Source organism: Simochromis diagramma, unplaced genomic scaffold (assembly GCF_900408965.1).
Source record: "Simochromis diagramma unplaced genomic scaffold, fSimDia1.1 OVJJ01000510.1, whole genome shotgun sequence".
Classification (NCBI taxonomy): Eukaryota; Metazoa; Chordata; class Actinopteri; order Cichliformes; family Cichlidae; genus Simochromis; species Simochromis diagramma.
In genome coordinates this window covers 4,021,957-4,043,736 of record NW_024387326.1, presented here as the reverse complement: position 1 = coordinate 4,043,736, position 21,780 = coordinate 4,021,957, and the positions used below count along the sequence as shown (strand labels likewise).

Below are 21,780 nucleotides of genomic sequence, written 5' to 3'. Positions count from 1 at the left end.
TAAATCTATCCAGTTTAGGGGGTAAAGGAAACATGGCAACAGAGGCAAAGGGACTAGGAGGGAAGTTCAAAGGCATGTTTGGCAAAAAGAAAACCACACCAGGCTTTAAGGCTAAAAGTTCGATGTTAGGGAGGATAGCTGCAGCAACAAACTGGTTGACAGGGAGGTTCCTGACTTCAAAGGGCCATGGTCAATTTGGTGCAAGGGCTGGAGGACGAGGCCGAAAGCGCTTGTCATTTGCTAACAGGGACACTAGAGGGAGACAGACACATTATTACAATGGAGAATATGAGTATGATGATAATGAGTATGGATATGAGGATGATTACCATGACAGGTGGAGGCCTAGAGGCTTTGGTAGACAACCAATTGCCTATGACTCATATGACCCTTTTGGAGAGGAAATGGATTACTATGATGATGATGAGTGGGAAGATGAATATGGTTACTATGATGAGGAAGGCAACTTTTATTACGATGACGAGCTTTACTATGATGATGAAATGGATTACTATGATTACCCTTATGGCTACTATGAGGATGAGTATGACGATTACTATGGTGATGAAGGGGTGGAGTACTACTATGGTGAGGATGGAATGCTATATGCAATAGAGTCAGAACCATATGGCTATTATGGTGATGCCATAAATGGTTTCTCTGACCCATATGACCCTTGGCCATATGAAGAATACTTTGACCACAATGTGGGATCTGCCTTTGGCCTTTCAGACTCTTATGGACTGATGAACGGTGGAAATGGTTTTGTTTCCGGTCTATATAATGACCCAATGCTGGGATATCCACAGCCTGCTCCTACTTATAATCATTATCAGCAACCTTTCCATATGGATTCTGGGCTGATTCCAGTTGAGATTGGGCAGCTATATGGACAAGAACAGCTGTCTTATCCTCTGCCCGAGCCAGTTCCTACACAGCAGTTCAGGTTTCCCAGGCCCCAGGTTAGGTTATTTGGAAAAGACAGACTAGAGGTGGAAACATTGCCACCACCTCCTCTTCATTCTCGTCCCCCATCCCCTATGGTTCCTCCTCCCTCCCCAGTTCTGGCCCTCAACAATCAGGAGATGATGTCAGATATACAATATGAGCAACCCATCCACACATATCATCCTACACAGCCAAATTACCCTACTGTCATGAACCAACAACACACTTCCATTCTTGCTGGACACGCCCCTTTTCTTACAGCCGCAAGCATTCAACAAGAACACATTCCTTTCCCTCAGCACACTTACCCTCCTTTCCCTGTTTCTCCTAGTCATCTGACCCCATCTCCCCTGCCACCTCAGTTCTCCTCACAAGTCTATCAAGATCCCCTTGCACAAGACCCACAGACATTCCAGATGGTTCAAATGACACCACTGGGTCCACCAGTGCAGCCAATGATGCATTCACAGCTACATTCACCTGTTGCCTCACCTAGGCCAGTGCGCCGAATGAGTCCCCTTCCATCCCCACAGCTATCACTGAGGCTGGGATCAACTAGGGCAATGGCGCCTCCTTCATCTCGCCTTTCACCACATCACATGGACTTCCAAACAGGCATCCGGTCTGACCTACACCTCTCTCCTCACTCACATAGGCGGGTGCTCAGTCAGCGGGCCCCAGTGCCAGGTCAAAGGCCAACATCCCCAGTTAACAGGCGCAGACCACACAGCCCACCACCTTCTTCTCCACTACAACATAGGAGAGGTATGTCAGTGAGAACTCAGCCTTCAATGACAAAAGAGAGGGGAGATATTCGGTTGCGTCGAGCACCTTCATCTGTCCGACCCCAATCCCCAATTTCCAGCCCGCTAGCTTCTCCCCGGGGATCGCTAAGGAAGAGAGCAAGCCCACCACCTTCCCCAAGACTCTCCTTTAGACAGCAACCTCCACCAGATGCAGTCCATTTGCCTTCTACCAGACCGCAATTGTTCAGAGGAAGAAAACAGACATCTAAGATGAGGCGTTCCCCCTCTCCACCCCAGCCACATTCACAAAGAAGGAGCCCGACTCAACCTGAAAGAGCTGAGTCGCCTCCGCGATCCTTCCGCCCCACCTCTCCCCATCGCCCTCCTTCTCCATCGCCGTCGCGCGTCACCAGTAGACCCCTCCCCACCCGCTCCTCTACTCGCAGAATGAGAGGTGGTGCAGGGATTCGAAGTCATGTGCCCATGGGGGCTGTGAAACCGTCTCCAGCCAACCCCTACTTACAGAGACACAGTCGACACGGGGCCCCTGTTACTCAGCATGTTGCTCCATTTAGGTCCTCCATCCATAGTGGTCCTGCCCCTCTTTCAGGTCAGATAGAGGATATAGCTGGAACACCCATGTTAGCCAGGGCAGGCTCCCGGCCTACAGGGTTAAGGGAGTCCAAGCGAACTGGTACCCCCCAACGAGGATTCCACAGACCTGTAGGTAGAGGGCAGCCATTAGTCCGAATGCCCAGAAACCAGCCCTCTCTTCAGTCTAGGCAGTCATTCAGAGCACCTCCTCCAGGTCCCCCTGCCCCTCCACAGCAATCATTGAAACAGAGTGGCCCTCTTTCTTCCCAGCCATCAGTGCGCCGGCTTCAGAGTACACCTCCATCTCCACAGCCCTTCCAGCAACAATCTCCAATGCTGTCCCGTTCTGCATCTCCCATGCACCATTTGTCTCATCCACCCTCCCCTTTGCCTCACAGGGCAATGAGTCCCCATGGTTTCAGACCAGCATCTTTTCAGCCTCCTGTTCCTAATGCTAATATTTCTCTTGCTACTTTTCCACCATCACAGAATATCACTCAGTATGACTATACATTGATGGAGCCAGACCCATCTCCAATGCTTACAAATGCTTTACCAAACGGTCAAATTGTAGGCTCACCCTTTCCTACCTCTCCTCTCCCTTACTCCACTATAGCTCACACTTCACCTTTACAAAGGCCCAGCTCCCCACAAACACAGCATGAGATTTACCCTCAGAGACTCCCTCAACTTACACCCTCATCACCTAATCTTGGACGCACACTCCAGAACCCTTACCTGCACAATGTCAGCAACACCACAGCTTTTCAGAGGAGCCCATTACCTGTCATGCCTGGTGGACAGGAGGAGATATCAGCTAATGTACAGGAGAGCCAGATGATGCCCCAGTATCCCACTGCTGGTCTATCCAATGCTTTAATGCAGAACTCACGCCTACGGAGTGCCTCCTACTCATTTCCTCTGCAACGCAATGCCAACCTCTATACAACAGTTCTCACGCCACCTGAAGCAGCAGTCCCTCTTGCCCCTTCTGTCCCTTCCTCCCCACAGTTGTCCCCTGCTATGCTGACCTCTCAGCTACGTAATGCTTCTTTTGCTTCACCATTTCAGCGACAACCCTCCCCCACATTGCCAGGCTCACCTGCTCCTCCACCTTCCCCACAACAACAAGGAGGTGTCAGAGGTAGCTCCCCACTTCTCTCAGGTGGATTGCGAACTTCACACATCCAGGGATCCATGTTCAAGCTTCCAGGTGGCACTTTGACAATGTCCCGGGGCCCTGTTGAGACTCCAGTTAACACCGATAGTGTAGGTGGTGTTAGCAGTGGGATGCTCTCTAATGCCTTACAGAACCAAAGTCTACATCGGGCGACCTATAGACTACCCGATGGTTCTTTTGTCACAAGAAATGAACCTGCTGAACATGTCTCAGGTCCATCTCCACTGTCTTCCCCTATGCTGTCCTCTGCTTTGCTCATTCCCAATTTGCGACAAGCCACATATCGTTTACCTGATGGTACACTTGTTACCAGGACAGAGTCCACATCTGCACCCTCCCTTTCCTCTTCTACACTCTCCTCTGCTCTTCTCAATGCTAATGTTCGTAACGCCTCTTATCGATTACCAGACAGTTCATTTCTCACACGTCCAGGAGAGCAGACGCAGAATGCAGAGAGCTCAGTAGCCTCCCCTGGGCTTTCTAGCGCCCTGATGAATGCTAACTTGCGTAAGGCAAAGTTTCAGCTCCCAGAAGGATCTTCATTGTTCTCACGGAACCAAGCTCAACCTTCTTCCTCTGCTTCTTCCGGCCCTGTCCTTTCTGGTGCATTGTTAAAAACCAACATCCGTGGTGCCTCTTATAGGCTTCCAAACACATCATTATTTAAGCAGCCTGGATCTACTGATGCCTCTCAATCGCGCTCACTTGACCTTTCCAATGCTCTTCGCAACCAGAACCTCCGATCTGCCACTTACCGTTTGCCAGACGGAACTCTCATGACCCGCCCTCAGCCGGCTTCAGCACCCAAAGCGCTTGACCTATCTAATGCCTTATCAAAAAACCCAAACCTTCGTGGGGCGAAATACCGCCTCCCTGATGGCAATATCATGACACGACTCGGTGCCCCCAAAGCACCAGAACCTCGATCACTCAACCTATCTGGTGCTTTGCAGAACCCTCACCTTCGGGGGGCCTCCTTTCGCCTACCCTCCTCATATGCAGTAGTATCACCCCAGGTCCAAGGATCTGGCCCTAGACAGCACTGGGCACAGAACGCTGGAGTTGAAGCCCAACAAGATGAAGATGTGTGGGGGGCAGAGAGGGTTTTACCTCATGGGACAGTCCAAAACTTAAATAAGTGGTCCATGTATGGTGAAGGGGAGCTGCTGGACCCCCGCAGCTTGATGGGACAGGAAGGCTTGGGGAATGAGCAAGGAGAATGGAATCTCAGCAGGGAGGGGGAACCACATGGGCAGTGGTTTGACAAGGTAATTTCTAAAAACGAATGTGGCATGACACAACTAAGTATCCACAATGGCTAAAATTGTCATGGTGTCAACCTGTGAAGTGCTTTTGTTTATGCAGTGAGTTCGAAATATCTAGTGTAACATTAGAGTGAAAAAGTTCCATAAATGATTAGGTATGTCTTGATGTTTTTGTTGAATGAATGTTTTGCTAAACAGCAAAAAAGGTAAAAAATTTCTGAAATGTTTTTCATAAAGTTTGAGGGTAAGCAACTAATAATAATTCAAAAGTAAGAGAATCAACAGTTCCTTGTGAGTGAATGTGTTCTTGTAATATGTACTTGCATTTAATTTCTGAATGTCTGTGCTTGTTTTAGATGTATGCAATCAGAAGCCTGCCCACCATGGTTCAGCGGGAGCAAAGAGAGGAAAATGGCGTTGAAGATATGACACAGCTAGAGTAAGTTAAAAACAAAAATGCCACAGTACACCACAGTTACACTTAGAACAAAGACTTACAATTTAAATTCAGTTGAACTCAAACATGAAAAAATAGTGTGGTTTTGGGTTGCTTTTTTTGTTCATAACCCCATAAATAATACTCTAATTGCTTCTTTCCCCTAGTGACATGCATGAAGTGGCTGTTCTGCTGAACATAAGGAAAAGGTTTGAGAGAGAGGTTATTTATGTAAGTATTTAAAGTATTTAAGCAATACACACATTGCAAAAACAACCCTAAGGATGTTTTTTTGTTTTTGTTTTTGCAGCACTCATGTATGGTCAAGTTATCTTGTTGTCTTAAAATTTTCCTTAATTTTTATTTAGTTGGATGACAAAAACGTTGTCTATAAACATCTATGGCTACTTCACAAACTACATTGAGTTTGAAAGACAAACAAAACCTGACCTGTAAACCTTGGGTTACACCAAAAAGCGTACATTTTTAACCTGGAATTAAGAGTTATAAAAGGGACATAGTGCGTGTATTTATTTCTTTGGTCAATAATTTTAGATACCAGTTTTAATACACATTGTAGCCAGATGGATTTACATCTTGGCTGTACATCTAAATTGACCCACAGGTTGATCATTTAACCTAAGTCTGCTGCCTTTAGCAGTACTTGCTGTGTATGGCATTATTTTTGTGCCACTATTCTGAGCGCATGTAAAAACAAATTGCAGGTGCAAGTGTTGCATTTTGAGGAGAAATTTATTTTGAGTGAAGAAAAGCTTAATTTGAGTGAACAAAATTCATTGCTGCTTGCAAAAAATGTATTTCAGTGTTTGCTATTATCCACACACACATACAATAGCAGCCCCTCTCGCTCAGTTTTTGCATTTGCGCTCGCTCGCTCGCAATGTGTTGCTCGCGCTCTCAACATTTCTGCCTGTGCGCGCTCAACTCTTTCTGTACACCGTTATATTTGTGCCACAAAACCAGCCAATCACAGACTTGGATGCAAAAAAAATCTGATTGGCTGTTTTGGTCTCCAATCAGCTCGAAATGACGAAATGCAATATCCCAGAATCCATTTAATCCAAAACTCAAACGAGGCAGTGGCGGAGGAACACAGAGTGCCGGAGTTAGAAATATTACTCTTTCTGGGTCACAGAATAAACTTTTAAGATATTTTCATGCGAGAATGGTGCTGTGTAAACTTCAAATATCTGCTCGATTTATCGAGACATCACATATTTGCATAAGTGCTCTAACGTTTTCGGAGATGCCTGTTACCCACCAGCTGACCTGGTGGTCACTCGGGTTAAACATAATATAAAAGGCTGAACTGACAAAAAATCGGCCGACTGCACCACCAGGTATTATAGGAAAAACCATAAAGCCTTTGAACTAAAACAAATGCTGTTGTAACAGTTATGTACACTGTCTTGTTGGTATATATGTATGATTTGTATCACCTTCATGTTTCCCTCTCACCACATATCCAAACCAATATCATGACCAGCAGCTTTTACAGCTGTGGCTCCAGCAAACATCAGCTGATACTAGAAAGTAATATTAAATCAATTCTAACAACAGCTGATCAAGCTTGAACGTGCTGCTGTTGTTTAGCGCGACATCCGCTGGTTTCCTGTTTCTGGCGCAAAGTGGGCGATAAACAAACAAGAGAGACGATCAGCTGATCATTGATCAGTTTCATGATTGAAGTAGCAACAGGAGAGGGAGGGGAGAGAATGAGAGAAGAAGAGGAGCTGTGCGTTCCTTTTCCCCTCAATACAGATGTATTGTAATTGGTCCAGCCCAGAGTTGATCATGACCAACTGGCTAATCCACCACCTTTCATTGTTTATATTGTTACAAAAACAAACATAAAAATGAAAAATCACCATCGGCTCACTGGGCAAATGTCCGGTATGCCCAATGGCCAGTCCAACTATGCGGTCAGCTGGTGGGTAACAGGCATCTCCGAAAACGTTAGAGCACTTATGCAAATATGTGATGTCTTGATAAATCGAGCAGATATTTGAAGTTTACACAGCACCATTCTGGCATGAAAATATCTTAAAAGTTTATTTTGTGACCCAGAAAGAGTAATATTTTTAACTCCGGCACTCTGTGTTCCTCCGCCACTGCCTCGTTTGAGTTTTGGACGAAATGCATTCTGGGATATTGCATTTCGTCATTTCGAGCTGATTGGAGACCAAAACAGCCAATCAGATTTTTTTTTGCATCCAAGTCTGTGATTGGCTGGTTTTGTGGCACAAATATAACGGTGTACAGAAAGAGTTGAGCGCGCACAGGCAGAAATGCTGAGAGCGCGAGCAACACATTGCGAGCGAGCGCAAATGCAAAAACTGAGCGAGAGGAGCTGCTATTGTGTGTGTGTGTGTGTGTGGATAATAGCAAACACTGAAATACATTTTTGCACGCAGCAATGAATTTTGTTCACTCAAATGTAGCTTTTCTTCTCCCAAAATAAATTTCTCCTCAAAATGCAACACTTGCACCTGCAATTTTTTTTTACATGCGCTCAATTTTTTTTTTTACGTGCGCTCAGAATAGTGGCCCTGAGAGGCCAAATGGACTGCAACTTAAGAAAACACCAGCAATAAGAAAAATGCTGCAAAAGCACACAAAACACAACGGAAATAGGAAAAAACACAAGGGAAGTGTTTCTGGGGAGACAATAACCCGACAGACCAGTTCCAGGAACCCAAAACATGGTAGGCGTGTTTTATCATGATTCATATAATACTGATGACGGATTTTTAGGCTAATAGTTAGGCTAACACACTTAGCTCTCATCTTTTCTTTCCTCACAAAACCGATAGATCCTCCACTTCTTTTAAGTGTCTCCCAGTGCAATTCTTAGCATATTTTGGTTCCTGCAGCTGGTCCGTCAGATCTCCCCAGAAACACTTCCCTTGTGCTTTTGGAAATCTGTTTTTTCCTATTTCCGTTGTCATTTTTCGTATTTCTGTTTTGTTTTTACCTATTTCCGTTGTCGTTTTTCCTATTTCTGTTGTGTTTTGTGTCCTTTTGCAGCGTTTTTCTTATTGCTGGTGTTTTCTTAAGTTGCAGTCCGTTTGGCCTCTCAGGGCCACCGTACGACAGATACAAATTTTGATGTCTTTTAAATTCCGCGCAGGTGATGTATGTTGAACGTGACAAACAGTGAAAGATTGCATTTGCAGGGGGATGGTGAAATGCACATATAGTAACACAGAAAATCAAAAGAATTGGGATTTATAATAAGTGTTTTTAAAACATATATTAATAATTGTGGTATGTGTGACAATGTTCATGAAAAGTTTTTGTCCAGATTGGTCCACGTGTTAAGGGATAGATAGGGTACACAGATACATGTTCCTACACACATACACTACGATCATTATGGTAAAATTACTTTCTTTGCGAACCTCTTCTTTCTTTTTTGTCCAGACATACATAGGCAGCATTCTGGTATCTGTGAACCCCTATAAGATGCAAAACACCTATGGGACAGACATGGTGCTCATGTACAAGGGCTGTGCCTTGGGAGAAAACCCTCCGTAAGTTATTTTCACTCTAAAATTGTTGAACCGTGAACCTTATATTTAAAAAACAAAACAATAAATGTCAAATTATTAAGTATGTTTCATCCATGCTGACAGCTGTTAATAACTGTCAGCAACAGAGGATCAAAGTGCAGAAAGAGGGAAGCAGAATACTTTGTTGCGCTTCCTTTAAGAGTCTGAAGGCTTGTTGTGTATCTCTTTCTCCTTCAGGCATTTGTTTGCCATAGCAAACGCTGCTCATTCCCAAATGATGGATGCCAAAAAAAAACAGGTCATAATAATCAGGTAAGAGGCTGACTCTCATTGTCTCTTCAGTCACTTTCTCTGTAAATATGAATCAGACAACAGAGACGTGCATGCAGTTAATTGTACAGTGCATTGTATTTTTAACATCTGAGTCTTGCAATGTGAAGCTTTTCTTTTGTATCCTTTGATATATCATTGGTAACCTTTCAAGGTTGTCCGTGAAGCTTCTTGGTTAAAGGTTTCCATCTACAGATGGATTAGTGTTTGTAAATTCATGAGTGTCTGTCTGTGGTTTACTGGCCAGCAAACTTAAGATGGAGTGTTTTGCTCCATGTCAGAACTGATCTCTTGGAAGAAAAAACACACACACAGACACACACACACACATAAACCAGTGAAGTTAAATTTACCAACGCTTGAGTGTGACTTCATTTAGTGGCTGCGTTCATCTGTGAAAACAAACACACCGACATCCAGAGGTTTGCACAAACATAGGTCTATGCTTTTGGATATGACAAAAGACACTCATAATATACACATAAACGCACACTCACACATGCACACGCCCTCACAAACCTGGAACACTTTAGCCGTATTCGGAAGGAGACACCTGTAAGGAAAGCCCAGCCAGGTCTGGGTTGGAGCAGGTTATGTTTCAGAGGTGTGTGTGTGTTCGTGTGTGAGTACATTTGTGCGGGCTGTGTGCTTGCAAGTGTGTCTTTGTGTTTCAGTTAGTATGTGTTAAGGGGTAACTGAGGTCTGGTGTACAGTGACCAATAATGGTCCTGTTTTTAGCTAAGCAGCCATTGAGCTGAAACCCTATGCTGGAATGCGGTGAAGGTGCCAGCATCCCTAAATGCACACACACACACGCACACGCACACACACACACACACACACCCTTTGGCCAAGCTTACATAATGGTGGTATTTAGTGCTTGGCAGTGGTAGATCAATGGACCTGTGTGTGCATGTGTGTGAAACTCTTTCAGGTGGTTTAATGCAAAAGTGGAACCGAAGCCTTGCCTAATGCAAGATTAGCCTTGTCTCACATCACTTAGTCAATGAAGTCAAACACTCTGCAAGCACCACCACAGAGGTGAAAAGGATCAAATAATGGACGCTCTAAATGATTTCTGGAAGTCCTGAGAAGCTGTGCTCTAATTCAGGGTAATGTTCACACTTGGTGAGCTTTTCCTTGCATCAAACCTGTTTTTGTATTTCCACTAGTAGAATGCAGATGATCAAAATAGTTCAGAGTTATTTTTGCCTACCATTAAAGAATATAATCTTTTACACTGCTCAAAAATAAAAGGAACACTTTTTATTCAGAGTATACCATCAAGTTAGTTAAACTTCTGGGATGTCAGCATGACTGGTTTGGTGGTGGGTCAGGGATGGTCTGGGGAGGCATATCCATGGAGGACACACCTCTACAGGCTAGGCACTGACACCATGACTGGCGTTACATATCGGGATGAAATCCTTGGACCCACTGATACACCCTACTCTGGTGCAGTGGATACTGGATTCCTCCTGCTGCTCAACAATGGCCGGCCTCATGTACCAAGAGTATGTAGGCAGTTCCTGGAGGATGAAGGATCTGATACCATTCACTGGCCCCCACGTTTGCCTGACCTAAATCCAATAGAACACCTCTGGGACATTATGTTTCAGTCCATCCGACGCTGCCAGACTGCACCTCAGACGGTCCAGGAGCTCAGTGATGCCTTGGCCCAGATCTGGGAAGAGATCCCCCAGGACACCATCTGTCTCATTAGGAACACCCCCCGACGTAGTCAGGCATGCATGGAATCATTTCTATCACTTGATGTGCCATCATTTCATTGAGCACATTGCCCAGTCCATATCTGTGTAGATATCAGCATCATTTCTTTCCACTGAGATCAGTGTTTCCAAAGTGTTCCTTTATGAAATGGCACCTCATAATTAACCCATCATGGCTGTATAACAATAAAGCTTTTTGTATCTGGGCTTTGAAAAAGCACACACAAATTTTAAACATTAAAAACTGGGCATTGTAATGTTTGATAAGCTCAGTTTGTATGCACTAATATTCAAACTTTCCAGGTGCTGGTTATCTGAGAAAAAGTTGTCTCCAGCTCAGCTGAGCACTGGGGCAGTTCTTGATTGTTTTCATTGCCGTGTTGATGGGTTTTCTGTATTCCCAGTGAGACTCTGTTACTGTGTTTCAGTGGGGAGAGTGGGTCTGGAAAAACCGAGTCCACCAAACTCATCCTTCGCTACCTAGCAGCTGTACTTCACAAAACGAATCTTGCGCAACAGGTATGCACACACACTTCCTGACATGAATAAAGAACTGCCATCAGAGTTGGATATTTGCAAACTAAGACACTCAAAGTTTTCCTTTTTGTAATGACGACTAATGTGCTTGTGCATATTTTTTATTTGCCTGTATCTCCGGTGGCTTTCCTTGGGTGCAGATTGAGGTAGTTGGGGTTTTCTGCATGCTGCGTGTTTTATATTTTACAAGTAATTTTCATCAATGGCCATAAGAATATCAGGTTACTGTGTTTTGCCGTGGTGTGTTTTTCTATAATTCATTTGGCCAGACATTCCCACTGAAACAGCTTCTTTCCTGTGTGTTGTACAGTTACAGTTACTGCTCCCTTTATAAGGCGATCTGATAAAGGTTTATATATTGTTTGTGTGTTTGGCATCCCTGATAGATACTTGAGGCAGCTCCTCTTCTGGAATCTTTTGGAAATGCCAAAACCGTGCGGAACGATAATTCCAGTCGCTTTGGGAAGTACATTGAGGTCTTTATGGAGAAGTGAGTTGTTTTTTTTTAAAAAAGCAACAAGCAAAACTTTGACCTCTGCTCTGATCTCACTCCAGCTTCTTTTACTTCTGAAGCTGCTTCTTTTTCACGTGTGTTTTCTGTTTCCTTGTTTTCCCAGTGGTAGGATCAGTGGTGCCATAACCTCTCAGTATCTGCTGGAAAAATCCCGCATCGTCTTTCAGGTGAGGCAAGCTGACACAAAGGTCTCGATAGCTTGTTTATTTCTGTATATGGAAGTGTTGCTGTAAATGTGCCGCGTGTGCTTCAGGCCAAAAATGAGAGGAACTATCACATCTTCTACGAGATGCTGGCAGGTCTTCCTTCGCAGCAGAAGCAGGCCTTCTATCTACAAGAAGCTGAAACCTACTATTACCTCAACCAGGTAGAAGATAGTTTGATCATCATCATTGTCAGTGATTTTGGGTCACGACCCTTCCAAAAACCCTTCTCGGGTCACGTTTAGCACTGCTGGTCTTCTCGTTCTGCACACAGGGAGAGGATTGTGGGATAAAAGGGAAGAACGATGCAGAGGACTTCCTACGTCTGCTTTCTGCCATGGAAATCCTTCACTTCACTGCGGATGACCAGTCGTCCATCTTTAGAGTCCTGTCTTCCATACTGCACCTGGGCAATGTTTACTTTCAGAGGCATGAGGTGTGAATTATTTTATTTCTCAGGTTTTTCTCGTATGTCATCCCTTTTTTTTTATTTTGATTAATATAATAATAAGGTGAAAAGTGTTCAGTCACCTAGACTAATGAGTTAAATTCTAAAATAAACTAAACTTTATCAGGACAATAAAAACTATGTAAGATAAGCAGCAAAGATTTTCCCACAGGTAATTCTTCTTTTCTTTTCTTTTTTCTTTTCTTTTTGCATTTCTATTTTCCTCCTGAACTGCAGGCTGATGGCCAGGAGGTGGCGTCAGTGGTTAGCACTCAGGAGATCAGAGTAGTCGCAGAGCTGCTGCAGATCTCACCAGAAGGACTACAGAAAGCCGTCACCTACAAAGTCACAGTCAGTATCAAACCGTGTCCCGTCTGCATGTGCACTGATGTTCTGTCTTTTGTTCGTTCAGTGCTTGAAAACAACAAGCATAGCACTGCAGTGTGTGACATTCCTGAACCTGGAGGTGATTTTTCTACATTGTCAACAGGAAGGTGATGTGGCACTATGCCAGCGTTTCTGCCTTACTTACACAGCTGTGGTTACATTAAAGGCATTGTATCGCCCAGAGTGTCGCTTACGCAGACACAAAGGAGACACATGTGTTGATGCCACACACAGAGTGAAAGAATGAAAGACAAGAAAGAGGCAAACTGCTGTCATCGACCTGCTTGGATGGTTCTTTTCTCATCCTGACCTCCTCTGGTCGGTTATTAGGATCGTTTCTATCCAAGCTGACTATTTCTATAAAGCAGGGGGTTTTGTGGAGTATATGGTATCAATTCCAATGAACCATGTCATGTTTTTCAAAGGGAATTTAAATATATTGGAGTGCAAAACATTGGAAGATACTTTGTTTATGTTTGCGTTTTAAGGCCTTAAACAGAACAATGAATTTAGAAGTGAAAGAATTGAAAAACAAATCAAACATGTGCATATAGCAGCCTGTAAACTAGGAGAGCCTTCAGCATTTGTGAAGGAGGTGCATGATTATTTATCGAAAGACTTCACTGCTGATTTAGTTTAAATCTAGGACAGCTCATAGCTCTGTGTAGTGCAGGAGAGTGACTCAGTTTATCAAAGATTTATTGGAGGAGTCTGATTAAAATTGTTCCCTTTTTTAAAAAAAAGTTTTGATTCCTTTATTAAGAGCCAAACATTCAACCCAGTAACTTTTTTGACCCAGCTGATAAACTACCAGCAAAATGGCAGACATCCTCAAGTGAATGTACAGCATGAAAAAAAAGTCTAAAACTGAGTTTTGCAAGTTTAGCTTTTACCTTTGTTGGTGTATTAGTGGTATTCAAATAAATGCAGATGTGCCTTTGATAGGTCACTTTTAATGATCTGTATCACTTTCATATGGTGAAAACAAGACTTTGCAACATTATGCACAAACAGCACAATGGTGTCATTTGATTAAGCTCTTGACATCATTGAGGAGGAAACGTCTCTCACCAGGACCAAGATCAGGAAGGGCAGCCATCTGCCTCAGCTAGTGAAGGTAAAAGGGGCAAAAAAGTATGATGCACAGACAATATATAAAAAAAACAAACAAACCAAGAAACAAGGACGGGTCAGTCTAAATGAATTCAGTTCTATTCAGTTTTATTTTATATATGGATCAAATCACAACAGTTGCCCCAAGACACTTTATATTGTAAGCTAAAGACCCTAAAATAACACAGAGGAAACAGAGAACAACAATAACCCTCTGTTAGCAAACACTTGGGAACAGTGGGAAGGGAAAACTCCCTTTTTACAGGAAGAAACTTCCAGCAGAAAGAGCCTCAGGGAGGAGCAGCCATCTGCTGTGACCGTTTGGGCCTGAGCGGTGGAGACAGGACAAAAGACAGACTGTGGAAGAGAGCCAGAGATTATTAATAACTAATCATTAAATGGAGACTCCTAAAACGAGTGACTGAAACCATCAACTCAGCAGGAAATTGTATAGAGTGGTCAAGTCAGAAAGTCCTCTTTCTCATAGGCCTCTATAGGTCTGAATGTCTTTTTTGCAGCCATCTGGTGGCCTGCAGTTAGAATGCAATTTGAGGGCACTTTCACACTGGTTTAATTTTTCCAACCCAGAAGCTGCGTCCATATTTTATACTGTCTATGTTCAGAGCAGGAGGCAGCCCACAGCTCTGGAGACTCGCAGAAATATACAAGGGGGAAAGCATGAATGTAAACAGCTGCACACATCCACACATCCTCGATACATCAGAGGACACAGAAAAAATTCATATATAGTATTTAGACTGAGCTATGCTATTTTAAAAGGGAAAACATCTTTTTACTTCTTTTATTTTTAGTGTGCCGCAGAGATGAACAGCCAGATTCAGCTTATAGCTCCAGGGCGTGAATCTGTCAGTCATGCTTTTGTTGTGATTTCAGCTTTTTATGCTTCTGGTTTTTGCATCTAACCAGCTGGGAATCCTCTGTGTCTTCATTTCTATACCTTACACATTCTCCTGCATAAAGAAGAAATGCTGTTTTGTTTTCATGTGAACTTTCTTGAGGTCCATTGAATTCAAACTGGGACAGGATGGTAAATTGGTCATTTTTTTTTATGCTCTGAAGGAACTTCTTTAAAAACAGTAAACAGTTAGGTGGTGACAATTTTAAAACCTAGATTGTTTGCAGTACAAATAAATAAATTTGGTTCCATTTCTCCTTATTGTTGCCCACATGGTCAAGTGTGATTAAAAAACAAACTATTTTTGTTATTAATTCCAAACTAACCCAAACTGGGTGTGGAGAAGTGTCACAATACCAGTAAGTATTAAAACCAGAGAGCATAAAAACCTTTGCAGAAGCCTGGCTTTACTTGAACTTATCTCCTTTATTATTTTAAAGCAGCATAAGAGATTTCACAGCTCCAGAAAGTTTGATGGAACTTTTGAAGGAACTGTCAGTGTTAACAGCGCAGTTAAAGGACTTGCACGTGACTTACGATAGCCAAAAAAAGAGAGGATCCTCCATCGCATTTGCTGTTCTGTTATCCTTAATTACCAGTACATGAGCTATTGATGTGGTCATTATCATCCAGCTAGGAAATGAAGTGAATCCATACCAAATCCAGGAAAGGAACAATTAAAATATCCCACTGTCCATACAAGTGTTCCAGTTGGTCATCCACCTATTTGTGTATTTCCTTGTTTGCTTAATTTCCATCATATCCATGAACAAAGTAGAAAAAAAACATATTTTTTTGTTAAGCAAAGTATTTCTCCTCTTAGTATTCCTTTTTTGGATCCATTTTCTTTTATGTGTAAGTGTCCAGTAGTTTCTCTGTCCGGTTGAGGGCTGATTCAACTCGTCCTGACCCCTCTGGTGCTGCCTCTGATGAGGAATGAGGGTGATGGGAGAATTAAAAGAGAGAAACATCTAATTATCACCCACCTTATATCTTCCACATACACATGCTCCTATACACTAACCAAGGACCTTTTGTATAATTGAATTCCTAATTACAAAGGTGCCTGAGTAACAGGAGAGGGGTGAGTCGTACCCACTCATTTCCTCTCACTGGAGGAATCATGTGTACACATTAGTGTCTTTGTGTGAGCGCACACGTGTGTGTGTGTGTGTGTGTGTGTGTGATAATTAAGTGTGTTTAGGCAAGAGAGGGTCTCAAGTCTCAAAGCATTCTTTATCTGATCAGATCTCAAGTTTAAGACACCCGAATCAATGAATAAGAGAGTAGAAGAAAGGGAAGAAGGGAAGAGCTGAAAGGATGCAAAGGAGTGGATACAAATATAGGAAAAGAAGTTAAATAGGAAGCAGTTCAGTAAAAACAAAGGATGAAAAGCCTAACTCTTCAGCCCAGAACTTATGGCGTCCTGTTGTGATTCTTCAATTGCAGAAGAAAAAGTTCTGCTTCTACAAAATATATATTACAGTGCAGGAAAAAAAAAAGGAAAAACAGGCTGGAAGAAGCAGGAAGCAGGTGGAGGATAAGACCACCTGATCTGTCAGCCCAAGATGAGAGCCTCACCACAGTTACTGAACAGGCACCAATGAGGGGCACATTAGCAAGAAATTTGGGTGCAATTCCATTTTTAATTTGAATTTAAAGCCTTTCAACTTCAAACCAAGATGAAAGGAGGCTTGAGACTCTATATTATCAGGTAGACGTCTGCGTAAAACGTGCTGACTTAATGTTTTTTCACAGGAAACAATGAGGGACAAGATCTACACCCCTCTGAGTGTAGAAAGTGCTATTGATGCCAGGTGAGAGACAGTTACACACAGAACATGCCGTGCATAAAAAATCATTACATTTATTACCGTTAATTTATTTAAATAACATGTTTGCATCTTTATCATTATGCATGCATGCACACTAATACATGTGCACTAAATTACTAACACATATGCAATCTTAAAATCCCTTTTGTCTTAAAGTTTTACCTAATAAAATTCTTGCTAATAACAATGCATATGTTTTCTTTCTCCTTTTTAATTTCTTATATCATTGTGTCACTCGCTGCCCACCACTCACACACATCCAGAGATGCTGTTGCCAAGATCCTATATTCGCTGCTCTTCCGCTGGTTAACAGAAAGGATCAATGGTCAGGTGTACCCTCACCAACACACCCTCTCCATCTCCATCCTGGACATTTACGGATTTGAGGTAACGGAGCCTTGTTGTATGTTTGACCTTAAACCCCTCAGAAAAAACTAGAATGCAATGAATCCTTAGTAGGTTCTAAAATTATTTTAAACTTAATCACAGATGAATAACAGTGCATGATATATTGCACCTTGTCATTATTTATTTAATAATTATTAAGCCAAAATGCAGAGGCAGCTTTACTTCTTCTATAGGAATTATAGGAATGCTACTTTCAGCTGCTCCTTTGCCACATGGGGTCGTCGCAGCCGGCAGCTCTACGTCTTTGATTCATTAGAGTTTTGCACCAGATACCCTTCATGACACCACCCCAAAGGGGATTTGTGGCTTTGGCTGGAATTGAAGCAGCAACCTTTCACTCACACTACATCATGAGAATGATTAGTCACAAGTGGAAAGTATTAAAAACTGCTGCCAATCGACACAGGAGTGAACGACCCAGCAAATTCACCCTGAGGTCATAACGTGCAATATTCAGAAAAACTGCAAAAACCCAAGAGCTCCATCTCAACTCTACAGGCCTCAGTTAGGATGTTGAATGTTAATGTTCATGACAGTATAGTTATAAAAAAGACTGAACAAGTGTGGCCTGTTTGGAAAGGCTCACAGAAGGAAGCCTCTTCTCTTAGGACAGTTTAGGTGTGCAAATTTGCGGTGCACAAGCAGCTTATCAACACAAACACCTGATACCAGCTGTTAAACATGTGGTGCAGGGGTGATGATTCGGCTTGTTTTCCAGCCACGGGGCCTGGACGCCTTGCAGTTACTATGTTGACTATGAACTCCTCTGTATACCGAAGTACTCTAAAGTCAGATGTAAGACTGACAGCTAAAGCTAAAGCATTTGAAATAATCCGTCGCATTCCCAGTAATGCAGTCAAAGCTTTTATTGACATAACTTATAACTATAAGAGAAAAGATTCAGATTATTATCAGCAGGGAAGGAAGGAAGGAGGGCTTAACAATGTTGCACGTTAAAGATACTCAGAGGGACGTCCAGATAATCACTTTGTAGGCATGATGATGAGACAGAATTACCATAAGAATTACCATATATATGTGTGTGTGTGTGTGTGTGTGTGTGTGTGTGTGTGTGTGTGTGTGTGTGTGTGTGGGACAACAGGATCTGGTCCTCAACAGCTTCGAGCAGCTTTGCATTAATTATGCAAACGAGTACCTGCAACTCTTCTTTAACAGGATCGTATTCAGAGAGGAACAGGTGAGTCCACGTCACACTTGCCGATGAAAAGCACACACTCACGCACTTGTCCTCTAACAATTGAGGACAAAAAATGCACATATTTGAGGCATCATGTGCACGCAAATGGATCTCATTAAGTGTAGATTAGTGGCATATAAACATGTGAATCCTTTGCTTATTTCAGGCGTTGGCAACTTTCAACATCAAAACAGCCATTTTACCTCCTCCTACCAAACAGCAGGAGTAAAAGAGCAGCACTTGGGGGATGAGGGATAGATGGGTGGATGACAGATGTAACTGGGGGAGGATAAATGAATGTATTGCATATAGTATATGTATTAATAGGTAACCCTAACCTGTACCTCGTGAGCTGCAGGTTGCCAACATCTGGCTTAGGTAATAATGCAACTAATATTTTATGATCTTTTATGTGATCCTCTTGCAGGAGGAGTACAGCAGGGAGCAGATCCCATGGCAGGACATCACATTCAACGACAACCAGCCCTGCATCGACCTCATTGCCACTAAGCCTCATGGGATACTGAGGATTCTGGATGACCAGAGCGGTTTCCCGCAGGTGAGGATGAGGAGAAAGTACTGACAGACTTTCAGATTCCTTATATGGATTATAAAACTGGGACTTTTGGTGTGGTAATTTGTTGACAGGCAACAGACAACACTTTTCTTCAAAAGTGTCACTATCACCATGGCAGTAATCCACTGTACATGAAGCCAAAGATGCCGGTCCCAGAGTTCACAATTAAGCATTTTGCCGGGCGGGTCACTTACCAGGTACTAAGCTCCTCACTGAGATTCTCTTGGCTAGTTTCATTGTATTATAATTCATTGAAGTATTGAAAATGTGGTGAACTGTAATGACAAACAGAGCGATCATCTGTCACTGATGCAGGTTTACAAATTCCTGGATAAGAACTACGATCAGGTGCGTCAGGATGTCCTGGACCTGTTCATTCAGAGCAAGAACAAGGTCGGCTTGGTCTTAAAACTTAATCTAATCGACACAATCGCTAAGCAATGTTTTTGTAAAGTCTGTATTAATCTGTGCATTTGTGTGTTTCCAGATGGTATCGAACCTCTTCCTGGTTCATGCAGAGGCCACTGGTCAGCAGAGAGGTCACATAAGGAAGAGCAGCACAGTCACCAGAAAATACCAAGCTCCCACCGTCAGCAGCAAGTTTCAACAGTCCCTGCTGGAGCTGGTGGAGAAGATGGAGAGGTGAAGTACACATGTTCTCTCTCAGATCATAATTGGTTTTTATTGTTTTCATTAAAAAAAAATTATCATGTTTTTGTTGTTCCATTTCAGGTGCAATCCTTATTTCGTTCGCTGCATTAAGCCAAATAACATGAAGGTAGATCTTGAAGCGTCATGTATTTAAAGTTATTTACCTGCACATACATCAGTGTTTCTGAGCTTTTGGACACCTGTCTTTAGCAACCAGGTGTGTTTGAGGACGAACTGGTGAACAGCCAGCTGCGGCACTCTGGTGTCATGGAGACCATTAGGATCCGCAAAGAGGGATATCCAATCAGAATGCCATTCTATGTCTTCCTGTTCAGGTAACATGAACTCTGATCCTCAGCGTATTTGTTGAGTTTGTGAAGCTGTTCAGGACTTTGTGTTCCCAAAAAAATGAAGATAATTGATCTCACAGCTGAGGCAGAGGAGAACCTTCTATAACAGAAAATCCCAGCAATAACTGAGCAGACCGCGAAGTGGCAACTCATAGCTGATGCTCTTCTGATTTGCAAATATCATATGTCATGCCTTATTTAAGCTACTTCAACAGGTCCACAGTTGCACGTGCCTCTGCAAGTCACTTTGCAACCCAACTTTAACTAATTTTCTTCTTCTCATGCTTTGTCTGACTTAATCAGTGTCATAGCTGCTGTCATTGCGCTGCTCTTTGGTGGGGTCTTGCTGCTGCCCTCCCAGTACAAAGCCATGCCACCAAAGTTTAAAATTTTAATTCATGTGTAACTTTGTTTATGGTGTTGTCTTATTTGGCAAAAAAAATGAACTATGGAAGATTCTGTAACCATAACCACAACCATAAAAGCACACAAAAAGAATAATTACACATTTCACACAATATACATTACATTGACTATGAGGACACGTACACATTATACCTACAGGAGCCTTTATTACATCCCATTATAAATCCACAGCCATTCATAATGTGTCTGTTAATGCGTTTTCCTTCCTCCACCAAATTTTACAGTTGGCACAATGCAGTTTGGTGTTCAAACCCAGACTCATCCATCAGACTGCCTGATAGAGGAATGTGATTTGTTATGCCACAGAACAATTTTCCACTGCTTCAGAGTTCAGTGGTGGCATGATTTACTCCGCCTAGCACTTGGCATTGTGTCTGGTGATCTAATGCTTAAAGCATGGCCTTCAGCTATGGAGAGCCATGAAGTGAAGCTGCCAGTACTCCAAGAGCTTTGGTGTAAGTTGGCGACCCTGCTCTGTAACTTTGCATGGTCTGAGCTACTTTAGCTCCTAAACAATGCAACTGTTAAACAACAGTTTAACAGCTGATCGTGACCCAATACCTCTGTCCATATTACGTGTCTGAATTGCGACACAGTCAGTATCGATTTATATCAGTACTTCTTTTTTAAAAATCACTATTATCGACTGAGCACCCCTAATTTGAATGTGTGTCTCTGTCAGGTACAAGTCCCTGGCGGGGATACAGACACTTCCTGTGGCAAATGGAGAGAACTGTGTGTTGTTGCTCGGTAAACTGTGTCCTCTCCGACCAGGAGCCTACCATGTTGGAGTCACAAAGGTGAGCTTGTTCACATTAAGCCTCACAGTTAAAGACAGACCCAGCACCAACTGCTGGTCTAATGGCTGAGTAGAGATTGTTTTCCTGCTTTGTAGCTTGAAATTTGAGATACTATGGTTTGTTGGATCAATGTTCTATCTTTTTTTTTTGCATGAACTCACACATGTATTTGAATAATTGCACTTATATGTGTGTGTATGAATGACAGTTGTTCCTAAAGGAGGACATCTACCAGCTGCTGGAGTGTAAGCGAGAGCGCTCTCGTCATCTTGCCGCCCTCACCCTGCAGCGTTACACTCGCATGTTCTTCGTCAGGAAACGCTACGTTGAATTCCGCAACAAAATCAGCAGGTTTCAGGCACACTGCCTAGGCTTCCTCGTTAGGTGAGGTGTCCCACAGAGATCTTACATTTTCAGTAGATTTTATTACAAAACAAAACGCAAATTCAGATTCTGATTGGAGTCCTGCATTCTTTCAATGTAATGATTCTGAATTCCAGTATGTGCTCAACCACATAGTTTAGGTTAAAAGGGCAGTGAGGTAAAGAAAATGTAAATTGTGTCTTTAGGGTAACATTACATTAAAATCACTATAATTAAGAAATAAAGCTTTCAGTGAACTGTTGTGCTTGAGCTTGTAGCATGCTTGTGAAGT

General features: G+C 42.8%; 2 protein-coding genes across 2 annotated transcripts in view; both read left to right on the top strand.

The window, feature by feature from the left end:
• The window catches only part of myo15aa (myosin XVAa), a 53,851-nt gene that overhangs the window by 6,702 nt on the left and 25,369 nt on the right, over nt 1-21,780 (top strand). Inside the window, exons 2-22 of the mRNA XM_040006110.1 lie at nt 5,090-5,172; nt 5,337-5,400; nt 8,614-8,723; nt 8,940-9,014; nt 11,191-11,281; nt 11,686-11,789; nt 11,917-11,980; nt 12,067-12,180; nt 12,291-12,452; nt 12,702-12,815; nt 16,639-16,697; nt 16,979-17,102; nt 18,226-18,321; nt 18,749-18,880; nt 18,970-19,095; nt 19,214-19,291; nt 19,386-19,540; nt 19,631-19,676; nt 19,760-19,884; nt 21,008-21,125; nt 21,334-21,509. Of these exons, the coding sequence (XP_039862044.1) occupies nt 5,090-5,172; nt 5,337-5,400; nt 8,614-8,723; nt 8,940-9,014; nt 11,191-11,281; nt 11,686-11,789; nt 11,917-11,980; nt 12,067-12,180; nt 12,291-12,452; nt 12,702-12,815; nt 16,639-16,697; nt 16,979-17,102; nt 18,226-18,321; nt 18,749-18,880; nt 18,970-19,095; nt 19,214-19,291; nt 19,386-19,540; nt 19,631-19,676; nt 19,760-19,884; nt 21,008-21,125; nt 21,334-21,509 (2,216 nt within the window). The remainder of the gene's footprint in view (nt 1-5,089; nt 5,173-5,336; nt 5,401-8,613; nt 8,724-8,939; nt 9,015-11,190; nt 11,282-11,685; nt 11,790-11,916; nt 11,981-12,066; nt 12,181-12,290; nt 12,453-12,701; nt 12,816-16,638; nt 16,698-16,978; nt 17,103-18,225; nt 18,322-18,748; nt 18,881-18,969; nt 19,096-19,213; nt 19,292-19,385; nt 19,541-19,630; nt 19,677-19,759; nt 19,885-21,007; nt 21,126-21,333; nt 21,510-21,780) is intronic.
• LOC120717756 (verprolin-like) lies at nt 1,965-5,070 on the top strand. The gene has a single exon (XM_040005976.1). It carries the CDS (start codon nt 1,965-1,967, stop codon nt 4,788-4,790), a length of 2,826 nt encoding a protein of 941 aa, XP_039861910.1. The 3' UTR covers nt 4,791-5,070.